The sequence below is a fragment of the Tachyglossus aculeatus genome, chromosome 1, assembly GCF_015852505.1.
Source record: "Tachyglossus aculeatus isolate mTacAcu1 chromosome 1, mTacAcu1.pri, whole genome shotgun sequence".
Lineage (NCBI taxonomy): Eukaryota > Metazoa > Chordata > Mammalia > Monotremata > Tachyglossidae > Tachyglossus > Tachyglossus aculeatus.
The window spans coordinates 48,961,198-48,974,521 of record NC_052066.1 but is presented as its reverse complement, the minus strand read 5'-3'; the positions used below and the strand labels follow the sequence as shown (position 1 = coordinate 48,974,521).

At 41.0% G+C, this 13,324-nt stretch overlaps 1 protein-coding gene across 1 annotated transcript in view; it reads right to left on the bottom strand.

Moving 5' to 3' along the window:
• Positions 1–1,749: 1,749 nt before the first annotated feature.
• The window catches only part of DCUN1D1 (defective in cullin neddylation 1 domain containing 1), a 57,094-nt gene continuing 45,519 nt past the window's right edge, over positions 1,750–13,324 (bottom strand). Inside the window, exons 3-7 of the mRNA XM_038743234.1 lie at positions 12,727–12,895; positions 11,199–11,329; positions 9,454–9,536; positions 9,097–9,193; positions 1,750–4,542 (exon numbers count right to left, since the gene is read on the bottom strand). Coding sequence (XP_038599162.1) covers positions 4,463–4,542; positions 9,097–9,193; positions 9,454–9,536; positions 11,199–11,329; positions 12,727–12,895 — 560 coding nt within the window. The 3' untranslated portion in view covers positions 1,750–4,462. The remainder of the gene's footprint in view (positions 4,543–9,096; positions 9,194–9,453; positions 9,537–11,198; positions 11,330–12,726; positions 12,896–13,324) is intronic.

Below are 13,324 nucleotides of genomic sequence, written 5' to 3'. Positions count from 1 at the left end.
TGGGGGAAGGGACTATATCTGTTTATCATCATAATGTACTATCCCAAGCGCTTAGTACAGTGCTCTGCACACAATAAGGGCTTCATAAATATGACTGAATAAATGAATGAATGGTGGGATGGCAGGCAATCTGACTGCACTCCTTAGAGATGTGGTAGCACTTAAAAATAATAATCAACGAGCCCTTCAGCAGTCAGCCGTAACTCAAAAAGCACTCAAAATCAACACTAATAGTAGCAAAACCATCTTCAATTTACATAGCATCCTTCCTAAATATACATAGGTGTGTACGTATATATATATGTGAATACACACACACACAGTGTGTGTGCATATGTGTTAATTGAAGGCTGCAGGTTTATCTCATGCATGCTCACATCACCCAAGCAAAAGAGAAGGTATTATGCCCTTTTAACCAAAGAAGAAATTGAGGTAAAGAGAGGTTGAAGTGATTCACCCGGGGTCACAATTAATCAAAGTGAAAGCCTATTCCTATATTACACTGCTTTCCTATTAAAGTAGAAATCATATGGTGCCTTACCCTCAGCTACTAAGACATTTTGTAATGCAGTTTCAATTTTAAACGCAAAGCCCCTTTCTCAACTGTTAGTTTTCTCTCTGTTAAATTCGGTACTTTCGTTTCTTCAAAAGAGTTCCAGAATTATTTCTACATTTTAGTTAAGCAAGGAAAGGTGAGAGAATGAGGGGAGGTATGACTCCTTAATAACTGGGGCTCCTTGAGACCCAAGAACTACTTAATGGCAACTGTTTGGTATCTACCAGGGGCTAGATTTTTTTTAAATCTTCTCCCCCCATACCTTTACTTAACAATGACATGAATTTACATTCCAATCGGGAGAATAAATATCTCCAACACGTGGGCTCCTATATATAGCCATGATTACATACTAAAGTCAAAAAGAAGGGAAAATGAAATTAAAACTTTTAAATTGTGGTTCTCCAAATGGGAATGCTCTCTTAAAAACATATTAAGAGTAGGATTTCTTTTTTTTAAAGTGCATTCCACGCTGATAAGCACAAGATGAAAAGCCTTACCACCATTCCCAACTTAAAATACTAGTTTGTTTTAGGTTTTTGGCTTTCTTCATGCCTTCTGAACACTTAACAGTAATATGTTTAACAGCTATCCAACATCTATGGACAGATCGTAAGCCCTTGGTGGGTAAGGATTGAGTCTTTTGCTCCCGGTGTATACTCTCCAAACACTTTATACATTGCTCTGCACCCAGTAATAATAATGATGGCATTTATTAAGCGCTTACTATGTGCAAAGCCTTAGGCACTAAAAAAATAGCATTGATGTTAATCAGGTCAAACTGATTAAAGCTACACAAACTTCTTGCAACATTATTAAATGACATTTATTTGTCTTCAAAATAATGCTTTTTCTTAAGAAGGATATCCCATTAAGGAGTTTATTATAAATCATTCTATTGGCTGGATTAGAGTATATTCTTGATATTCTAACCTGCCCATTAAAAAAAAAACCAACTGCACGCAGTTAAGACACCTTTTCCACAGCCACAGTGCAGGTGAAATAAATAAAGCCCCTTTGACATTGTAAACATTTTTTTAAAGGTGGCAAAAAGTTATCTGGTTTTAGATATTTTCTCTCCAAAAACTTGCCACTCAGTGCTTTTTCCAGTAGGAAAACTGTTTCCTAAATAGTTCAGAGAGAATTCAGGTTTTTCTACAGAATACACTGAAATAATGTGTGAGAAGATTTCATCATGGCAATTTCACTGAAGCTTTATTGCCTCCGTTTGCAGGATGACAGGGATTGTCCGAAATCACAGTTGACTTTACAGAGATATGCAGGTGATGATATTCACTAAAGATATTCTTGATCTTAAGTATTTTTATATGTGGGCACTTCTAATTTTATACACTGAAGTATTTGAAAGCATTACAATTCACGTGTGTACCTCTGGCGTTTGGCAAAAAGAAAATGGTACCTTTTGGGACAGTTTGAAAAACAAAAATTATGGGGTGTTTATTGTCAGACAAGGACTGCAGCAGTTATGAATGAAAGCAATCTTAGTTTTAACTCATGCGCACACACATACACACACCGCACTAACACACGACCATGTAAGTGAGCACTTTTCCATACAAAATATTCCCCGTAACCAGGCCTTGATCTCTAAAATAACCACACCACCTTAGATCAATCTTGCAATTTCAACGTAATGGCCGTGTTAAATTCTTATGTGCCACCACTGCTTCAACAATCTTAACTCTTCTGCTACATCGTTATTCAAAGATTTAAGTATTTTTCTTTTATAATTACACAGTAATTATAAATGTTTAGTACCACACTGATGACAAACACTAGTTTGTTGTAAAGGTCTCACGTTCAAAAAGAAAAATCTTTAAAACACCAAGGCACTGGGCCACTAACCAATATCAGACTTTTATGAAAGACAAAATCTATATTGGAATAAAAATTAATGTGATCTTATTTCAAAAACAGCATTCTTGAATTAATCAATCTGAAACTGTACCAAAACTCAAAAACCCTCAAGACGAGAAACAAACCAGCACACCGATATACCATAAAAGTTTTCATAATTCAAGTCCCCATTCATATTTACAAAAAACGAAAAATGAAACACTGAAAGCAGCAAAATTCAATTTCTGGCATAGCCAATTCCAGTAGCTTGAGTAGAGATTTGCAACCCTTTTTCGGTACGACTGTATTCTTGAAATAAAGGTGTGACTGGATTATTAAAGCACCACTGCCACCTATGAGAGAAGTCTTTTAGTCAATTTCAAAGCATGTGTGTAAAAAAAAAGCAGTTTAATGTCATTTTTTCCTAAAAATTTTTTCAGCAACTGCATAAAAATGAACTGCACGCTCTATTTACTAATTACATTGCAAATTATGACCTTAACAAGAGATTGCCTGGATTTACCAAACATAATAAATTTCTATCCCTCGGACACTAGTAATTTAACATTTGAAATTTTATATTTTTAAACCTGCTTTTTGAAAAACACTTTATTTCAAGAAAACAATAGCCCCTTCTCCCATCAATAACTGAACATTGAAATTACCGTTTTCAGCGAGAAAGCAACTGTGTCTTGCAATGTAAACATACAAGATGAAATTCTGCTTTTAAGTGAAAACAGTCCTAATTAGCCTGCATTGAGACGAATAAAAGTAGTGGAACAACTAAATAATTTAAGGAAATAAAAGAAGCCAGTGTGGTATTCTGCATCTAATCTGTGACTGCTTGAAAAACTTTACTTCTGAAATATTTGGCAACCACAATCAACTGTAGTTATTTACACAAATGTTCAATAGAAGTCATCGAAAGCAGGCTTTTTTTTTTTTTGAAACAGTAGTACCTATGTGTTATAAAGATTGAACTTTAATGACCCATCTCAACCACTTCAGGTATTAGATTCACATTAGACTCTCCAAGTTTTCATAAATTAGGGGTAGCTCCTTGCTGTCCTATTGTGTCATGACAAAAAAACCTCATGCCTAAATTTAGAATACTGTGTTGTACAGCAATTTAAAACATTCAAAACAAAATTCCAATATCCTAACTTAGTAGACAGGCAGATAAGCATTTCAAAATTGCAATAAAATCCAATTACATATGGCATAATGTAGAGAGCAGTACAGTCTAACATTACGCGAGAAACTTTTTGTCGGCAAAGCACACTGTAGGCCAACTTATATATTAAACGTGGGTAATTAAGTGCGGAGTAGTTCTGTGCTACCTTTGTTTTTCAAACGACGTGGTGAAGGTACAATTAACATTTCAGCGAGGCACCTAGTCGTCCTAATAATGTCTTTATATTTGTTGTTTCTACAACTGTTTTCTTCAGACACTCGAAATCAATTTGGACAATACAAGTGATTTGCCGGGGACGGGAGGGTGGTAAAATGAAAAAAAAAAATCAAACAAACGAACAAAAAAAAAAACACCCCAGAATTGGTACACTTAAATATATCACTTTTTTAGGAAGTGCTATCAGCATAGTCCTTGCAACTAGCCCAAAGCATATACTTAAGGAGTTTTAAATCAAGTGTTTGTGATGCTGATCTATTTAACTCTTATGCCAAACAGTTGTCTGATGATAGCATTTGTGCTTCATGTGACAATGGAAACCTCAAAATAATCACCACAAAGCTTCTAAGATTTATGTTGTGAGAGTAATCTAGGATGGTCCACAGATATAAGATGAAATCCACAATGTTGGAATTATAACTGGCAAAAGTGGCCCAGACTAGAAGACAAGCCCAAACCACCAGTAGAAGAGTGAAATATGACATGGTCCAAGATGTATCCTTAAAGTTTTGTCTCAACCCTCAGCCCTTATTGTGAGGATTGATCTTCAGTTCAGTCCAGCCAGCAGAAATTGACTGTGCAATTTTCCGTTGTATTTATTGTACACACTATGTACATTCTAGAAGGTTCCTTTAGTGCTACACTGTTGTACTTTTTGTCCCAGCAATTTGAGGGCGTGCAAATTCCACAAAGTCATCGATAAGAACGGGCCACGCTCCTAAAAAGGGGAACGGGGGAGAAAGGAACAGAGAGAGAAAAGTGGCATATAAATGTCATAACCGGGTATTTTATTTGTTCCTCGTGAATCAAAATTCAATTATTATTGATTTTCGTTAACAGCATTTCTTAAGCACCAATATTATGAAAAGCACTGCACAAAGCACCGGTGAAACAAGCAAATCCCTGCTCTCGAGTTCACAGTCCAATAGGGAAAACAAGTTCCCGGGGGATCCTGAGAATGGAAACAAACCATAGTAAACAATACTAATGAACGATGAGGCCTGATAAACCGGCTGATGGATCACGACTGAAATTAATCAGGGACTACCTCAAGGGAGTTTTTCAGACGAGCTTTGAGAGTGGGCAAAGGATATGGCTTGTCAAAGCCGAGTATGGAGGGTGGCCCAAAATGGGGGAATTTTCGAGCAGTTGCTCAGAGGCAGGAGAATCGAGTGTGAAAAGCTAGAAAGAGGGCGGATGTCTGCTCGTGTACAACCTTGAAACCAATGGTCAACAACTTTTGTTTTTTGTAGGGAACAACGGGGAACCAATGAATGTTTTTGAAGAGGACAGTAGTGTGCTACGATTGGAATTTTTAAACTATGTTAATAACAGTAATGATGATGATGGTATTTGTTAAGCGCTTAGTATGTGTCAAGAACTGTTCTAAGCGCTGGAATAGATACAAGGTTAATAGGTTGTCCCACTTGGGGCTCACGGTCTTAATCCCCATTTTACATATGAGGTAACGGAGGCCCAGAGAAGTGAAGTGACTTGCCCAAAGTCACGCAGCTGACAATTGGCAGAGCCGGGATTAGAACCCATGACCTCTGACTCTCAAGCCCGCCCTCTTTCTAGACCGTGAGCCCGTTCTAGACTGTGAGCCCGCTGTTGGGTAGGGACTGTCTCTATGTGTTACCGACTTGTACTTCCCAAACACTTAGTACAGTGCTCTGCACACAGTAAGCGCTCAATAAATACGACTGATTGATTGATTGATTTCCACTAAGCCACGCTGCTTCTCGTATGCTTCTCTGCTGCTCGTATGCTTCTTGAATGTTGCTTCTCTGAATGTTCATTCAGTTGCATGTAAACAGGCTGAAATGGGGGGAAGTCAATAAGGAGGCTGTTCCTAAGGTTTGTACTCGGGACAGAAAACCTGAAGAGGAAGGGATCCACGACAGAGTACTAAGAATAGAATGTCTTAGTAAGAGACTGAAAATGGAAGGCAAATAAGAGAGTAATTCAGGACTCTGAACTTCTGGGAGCAGGACAGGAATGATGTATGTAGTCAACGGGTGTTGGGAAGGTGATTTAAGGAAGGACTACGCTTAGTTTAAGGAATTCTAGACTGTGAGCCCCCTTCTAGACTGTGAGCCCACTGTTGGGTAGGGACCGTCTCTATATGCTGCCAACTTGTAGTTCCCAAGCGCTTAGTACAGTGCTCTGCACACGATAAGCACTCAATAAATACGATCGAATTGAATTGAATTGGTGACTAGCCAGAGGAAGCTGCCCACATCTAGGAGAAAAGAATGGAATTTATTTAGCAGGAGAGAAGACAGATGCTCATAGTAATAATGATGGCATTTATTAAGCACTTACTATGTGCAAAGAAAGCATCATCTTCATCATCATCAATCGTATTTATTGAGCGCTTACTATGTGCAGAGCACTGTACTAAGCGCTTGGGAAGTACAAACTGGCAACATATAGAGACAGTCCCTACCCAACAGTGGGCTCACAGTCTAAAAGCACTGTTCTAGGCGCTGGGGATGTTACAAGGTGATCAGGTTGTCCCACCGGGGGCTCAGAGTCTTCAACCCCATTTGACAGATGAGGGAACTGAGGCACAGAGAAGTGAAGTGACTTGCCCAAAGTCACACAGCTGACATTTGGCAGAGCCGGGATTTGAACCCATGACCTCTGACTCCAAAGCCCAGGCTCTTTCCATCCCACGACTGGACAAGGAGGCCCCCACTAAAGCTGGATGGTGATAAGCAGGCACTGTACTAAGCGCTGGGATAGATACAAGCTAATCAGTTTGGACACAGGCCCTGTTCCGCACGGGGCTCCCAGTCTTAATGATGATGATGGCATTTGTTGGGCACTTGCTATGTGCAGGGCACTGTTCTAGGCGCTGGGGAGGATATACAGGTTGTCCCACGTGGGGCTCACAGTTTTAGTTCCCATTTTACAGATGAGGCCCAGAGAGGTGAGGTGACTTGCCCAGGGTCGCACAGCTGACAGTTGGCAGAGCTGGAATCTGAACCCATGACTTCTGACGCTCAGGCCCGGGCTCCTTCCACTGAGCCACGCTGCCTCTCTTAGTCCACATTTTACAGATGAGGGAACTGAGGCACAATGAGGCGACTCGTCCAAGGCCACACAGCAGACCCTTGGCGGAGCTGGGATTAGAACCCAGGTCCTCTGACTCCGAGGCCTGGGCTCGAGCCCCTAGGCCACGCTGCGTCTCCATTCGTGTTAAAGGAGTCCCTTCTAGACTCTGAGCCCACTGTTGGGTAGGGACCGTCTCTATACGTTGACAACTTGTACTTCCCAAGCGCTTAGTACAGTGCTCTGCACACAGTAAGCGCTCAATACAATTGATTGATTGATTGAGTCGGGAGCAGAAAGCGAGTGAGCCATCCCCTCCTCCTCCTTACCTCCTTCCCCTCCCCACAGCACCTGTATATATGTATAGATGTTTGTGCGTATTTATTACCCTATTTTATTTGTCCATATCTATTCTATTTATTTTATTTTGTTAATATGTTTGTTTTGTTGTCTGTCTCCCCCTTCTAGACTGTGAGCCCGCTGTTGGGTAGGGACCGTCTCTAGATGTTGCCAACTTGTACTTCCCAAGTGCTTAGTACAGTGCTCTGCACACAGTACGCGCTCAATATGATTGAATGAATGATAAAAGCCAAAATAAATGAAAGGAAAACATCATCATCATCAATCGTATTTATTGAGCGCTTACTGTGTGCACAGCAGTGTACTAAGCGCTTGGGAAGTACAAGTTGGCAACATATAGAGACAGTCCCTACCCAACAGTGGGCTCACAGTCTAAAAGGGGGAGACAGAGAACAAAACCAAACATACTAACAAAATAAAATAAATAGAATGGATCTGTACAAGCAAAATAAATAGAGTAACAAATATGTACAAACATATATACATATATACGGGTGCTGTGGGGAAGGGAAGGAGGTAAGATGGGAAAAAACATTTCTTCACATAGCAGGTGGCAAGCCCGTGGAATTCACGAGCACCAAAAGTTGTGCCGGACAAAAACATCAGCAGGTTCAAGAGGGGTTTGGATACACTTATGGACAGTACCTCAATATGGGGTTACTATAGGAAAAATCAGGGATTCTAAATGATAGGATGGATGTCAAGGAAGGCAATCATCACACAGTTCTTCGAAACAATCCTACGGTCACTTTCAGAGATAGAATATGAAACGAGCCGGACCACAGGTCTGAGCCAGAAGTAGCATTTCCTGCATTCTTCTGATAAAGGACACAGAGAGGAATAGATGCCAGCAAAATAAACTGAAGGGTGGTCAGGGGTAGAATGAGAACCAAGTGGGATGTCCACAAAAACGAAGACCAGAGAGAATTTCAATTGAGGGAAGGATGGGGAACTGTACTACAAAACAGCAAGAGGTGGAGGAGGGGAAAGAAGAGGCACCGGGCACTGAGCTAGGGGGAGGATATCGGAAACTCTAGTGAGCGTAGTCTCGCTGAAACAAGCAAAGTTCAGATTGTCAGGGTTCTTAAACTCAGGCAGAAAGAGGAAGGAGTGGAGATAATCGGTATGTACAGTCCATTCAAGGAGGGAGGACCTTTGCTCCACCGGAGTGGTCTGCAGACAATAAACTTAAGAAACACTGCAAAGGTCACTGAAGAATTCTGCTCGGTGACAAATAAATGGTCAATACTCTAAATCTGTGGGGTGGCCCCAATAATCACAATAACCTTGCTGTTGCCAGCATCGACTGGGTCATCGGGATGAGGAGAGAGGGAGATTACTTAGGTTGAAAGTCTATGACCTTGGTCCTTTCTCTAGCACTGATTCCCAGATATTATGGAGAATGGTAGACCAAAACGCTAACCCTTCCTTATTTAGTGCCATCTAGTTGCTGTGAGCTTGTTGTGGGCAAGGAATGTGTCTGGTTACTGTCATACTGTACTCTCCCAAGCGCTTAGTACAGTTCTCTGTACACAGTAAGCACTCAATAAATATGACTGACAGCGAGTAAAAAAAGTATCAGCCTACTGAAGAGATACCTGTAAAATGGGTATTACCAGTCACACAATGTGTCTGGTTACTGTCATATTGTACTCTCCCAAGCGCTTAGTACAGTTCTCTGTACACAGTAAGCACTCAATAAATATGATTGACAGTGAGTAAAAAAAGTATCAACCTACTGAAGAGATACCTGTAAAATGGTTATTACCAGTCACACAATGTAGCTCCTTAACATTACAGAATTGTTTAGAAAAGATGCCTCTACTAACAAAGAAAACCAGAGAAAAATATTTACCTTCTTCATCATAATTAGACATATCATCTGCTATCATTGTACTGAAGTCTAAAAGAAGATTCCAAGTATCTTTAGGTATTGATCTTTTATGATGTTCCTATTGGAGGGGGAAAAAAAAGATTCTTAGAGGATGAAAGGAATACCTGAAAACGTTTAAGTGTATGGCAATACTAAAATACCTTCTGAGCCTAGCCACAAGGTCCTAACAGTCAGTTTTCTCTTCTAAAAACAACATAATATTCTACACAATGCCTGAATGAGCCTTCGCGACTTTAAACACATGTACTTCAAGGAAAAACCGATGACTTAGCTAGTACAAACAGAAAACTGCATCCTGTTACAAAGTGTAAAACTTACCAACAAAAATTTGTTCCACAAGTCTAGGAATTTAAATCTTCCATTAAGTACTAAATTCCAGTAGGCAATGGCCATTTCTAGATCTGCAATATTGAAATATATTACAAATTTAGATACCCGAACCACCTGTTTCAACACGTAGTCTTATAAAATCCATAGGGACAAGCAAAAGTTCCTGGCACGAAAACCAGAAGTTTTCTAATACATATATATATACTCAAAAGATTTTCATTTGTGAAAAGTTAATACCATGTTGATAACATTTCTCTACCAGACCTAGATCCCCAAATGCTCTTAGATATCCTAAACTTCCAGTACGGCTTGAGAAAATGAGAGTTCTAAAATTCTGAGACGATAAAGGGCAACTGGGTTAACAATGATGACTAGAATTAGCAGATGGTCAAGGAATTTAACTCCTTTTTCCAACAAAATCAAGTTTAACGAACGTATACATTTTTTAGTGTTTGAATCTTACCACTAGACAAGAATTTTTTAATAAGGCATTTGCCATTCCCTGTGAAATCAGCACTTGTCATTTGTAATGCTGTACTGAGTTCCAATGGAAGACAAGTCACAATAATACCTGAATTTGTTCCCTGTTATTATCTCAAACGACAGCCTTGTTTGGCACTTCTTTGCTTTCATTTTAAATCTTTTGGGGACATAATCCATGTTTTAGCCAGAGACAAACCAACACAAAATAAACTCGTGGAAAGGTATGGAGCCCTGCTGGGGACCTGGTCTGACTCTCTGGAGACCCACTTCTGACGTCACCTAAGGCATTCCCGGTAAACATCAAATCTCCAGCATCCGTGTTCAATCGGTATTTGTGGAATTGGGGGTGGGGTGGGGGATGTGATGGGGTTAGGAGGGTATGACACCCGCGTAGTGCAGTCCCATGGGCTAGGAAAATCCCTCTGCTAGGGAACCTTTAAAGTCCCACCACGGCCACCCGCAGATGCAAGCTTATCATGCACGTGCGGTTGTTTTCCCGCCTTCCACAGAGCAATGGGGTTCAAAACCAGGGAGAGAACGCTCCACTGGAGCTCCAGTGCAGCCATCCACATCCATTATATTTAAATGCACATGGCCCAAGGTGGGCCACAAACCAGTCACCCTCATAAGCCTCACATTCCTAAGACTGTGCTGAACCAAGTCCAACCACCCTCACTTGGGAATTTCAGGCTGAGGGGGGTCCAGTTAGTCAGCTGGGTGCTGCTGGCCCACAACAAGCTCAAAATGAATAGGAAATGGCCCATTCCTCGCTTCCAAAAGGCCTGGTCATATACGTGTGGATACTCTGGCCGAAAGGACTCAACTACTCAACAGCCCCAAAGGGACTTTGGCACTTGGGACATTGCTTTCAAATAGCACTTGGGACATTGCTTTCAAATACACAGCAGCCGCCCCAAGCCACGAGAACTGACTACTCTCAGTTCGGCCTAAGCTAGCTTCTAATCAGGCATGGATTGCGACTGAACTCGGATGTTGAAGTCAAAGACCCCGCTTTGGCCAGGTGGTTTGCATAAAATAAACTGGAAGGGGTTTTTCTGGAGGAAATAGAAACTCCGAGAAAGGGGGGAAAAATAACCCAGAAAATCCGGTAGTCAGTACAAGCTAATTTGAAAAGTGCACTCCGACATTTACTGGTAATGTACGCCTACGATTACGTACATCTTTGCTTACCAAACCCAAACAAGCAATGTTTCATTTTACTGGCACCAAAATATAATCAAAATTACTACCTAATCCTTTTTGTCCTGGATTCTTTGCGAAGTTGAAAGTAAACTGGTAAAAATCCTTAAATCGTCCCGGCTCTTTCAACTCTTGTTCCATCTTGGGTAGCTGGGCCTTTAGTTTTTCTATGCTGTCACATCTGTATTTTGAAAATTGACGTTAATCCAAGCATTACTCCTTTTTATACTATGAATTCAGAATTTAGCATTTATTCCTGTGAAATCGAACTTTTATTATGAAGGAAGTAACTGATATCGCAGATGGAATTTCACCCTTCCATTAGCTACGGCAAGTATTAAGCTGAATTCTCCCCCCTTGCCACTCCAGAGAGATAGAGGGGAGACCAACCTTCCTCCGCTCTCTCCTCTCCCATATTATCCACTTGAATCACACCGAGCATTGGTGGTCAGGAAACAAGGCACTCATCATACATTTGCACCACTGAGAATTATACAGGAGGAGAAAAAACACAGAGCACCTGCTATTCCACCCCCTCAAAACACAATTACCTGGAGTATGCATTAGAGTATGCATCAATCGTAAATACGATTGATGATTAGAGCTGCATAGGCGCGTACCATGAGTAATGTCTAAGTGCTATGCAGGAGAGGAATGGAGGACACGCCTCTCATAGGCAACTACCCACTAAGGATTTATGACATCATTAACCAATTTCTCAACTGCTTATTATGTATCGGCCAGACGATACACCCTCCAATACACATTCAGAGCCGGACTCCGTATGTAATTATGCAACATCCTGATTCCAAGGTGTATAAAGGCTGGAAGAGCGGAGTACAAAGGTGCTATTCCATGAGGCTTCCAAAATGTTAGCAGGCCATAACAATTTTTACCAAGCTATTTTAACTTATACCTCCAATATTCCCTTGCATAACTTCCCTCCCCAAGCTTCTTCCGAGATTGAGGTTTTCTGTTTCAGAATTCGGCAAAATTCTTATTGCACGTTAATTACATGTTGTTTTGCTGCCACTTTATGTATGTGGGGACGGTAGAAAAACGTTGCGTTTTCTGAAATTCTAATCAAATTTCCCAACTTGTAAAGTGGAAAACTGCAATGATGGGCCCTAAATTTATATATGGCCCAACAAAAGCTTTCCTTTCTCCCTCTGCCTTTCCCCACCCTTTTTCAGGGGCTTGACTGTGAATGGTGTAAGTTGTTTAAATTCTCTCTCCCAGTGGCTGCTGCCGCTGCTTCTGCCTGGGAGTCAGAAGGACCTGGGTTCTAATGTTGACTCCGCGACTTAACTGCTGTGTCTGAGTGACTGTGTGACTTTGGGCAAACCACTTCACTTCTCTGTGCCTCAGTTACCTCAGCTGTCCAATGGGGATTACGACTGTGAGCCCCATATGGGACAGAATCCGATTCGCTTGCATTGCTCTCAGCGCTCAGTACAGTGCCTGGCACAAAGTAAGAGCTTATCAAATACCACCATCATCATTATCGTTTTTATAAAGGCTTGGTATTGCTTTATACAGAGTTATATACTTAGTTTCGTAGGTCACTTGTATACTTACCCTAGTTCTGTCATCCCATCCATGAACTCCTGCTTTGAGAACTCACACTGTGTTGCCGCTCTGAATTTCCACGCAATGATGAGTACACTGATGCTGGCTGGGTCAAGTGCCAAGTCGTCACAAAACTGCTGTATACCATCTATACCAATCTTATTCTCATCCTGAGGATCTTTGGAGCACAAGAAAAATTACGAAATACAAAGAATAACGAAACAGTCTCACTCCTTTTGCTACTATCTCCCCAGGACCACACCACATCAGCAATTGTATTTTTAAATAGCGCCTGATTTTTCCTGGAACTGACTTTCTAGGATAAATTAACACTTTGAGGGGACGGGGGCATGAACATTTTCAGACCTCTAGGGGACTAGATCAGTGCACCGCTACAGCTTATGTGCCATGTAAATAATATGACGATGGAGTCTCCCGTCGTAAATGATGATTTAAGCCCTGATCCAGTCATGAAAACTCTGGGACCAAGAACCTGCACAAAGGAATTGATTATACTACAGGTGGTTTGCGTGGCACCAGTTGCCCTCTTTCATCCTTTGCCGATCACGTGGCCACTGGCGGTGCACTAAGTGGGCAACACGTAAAA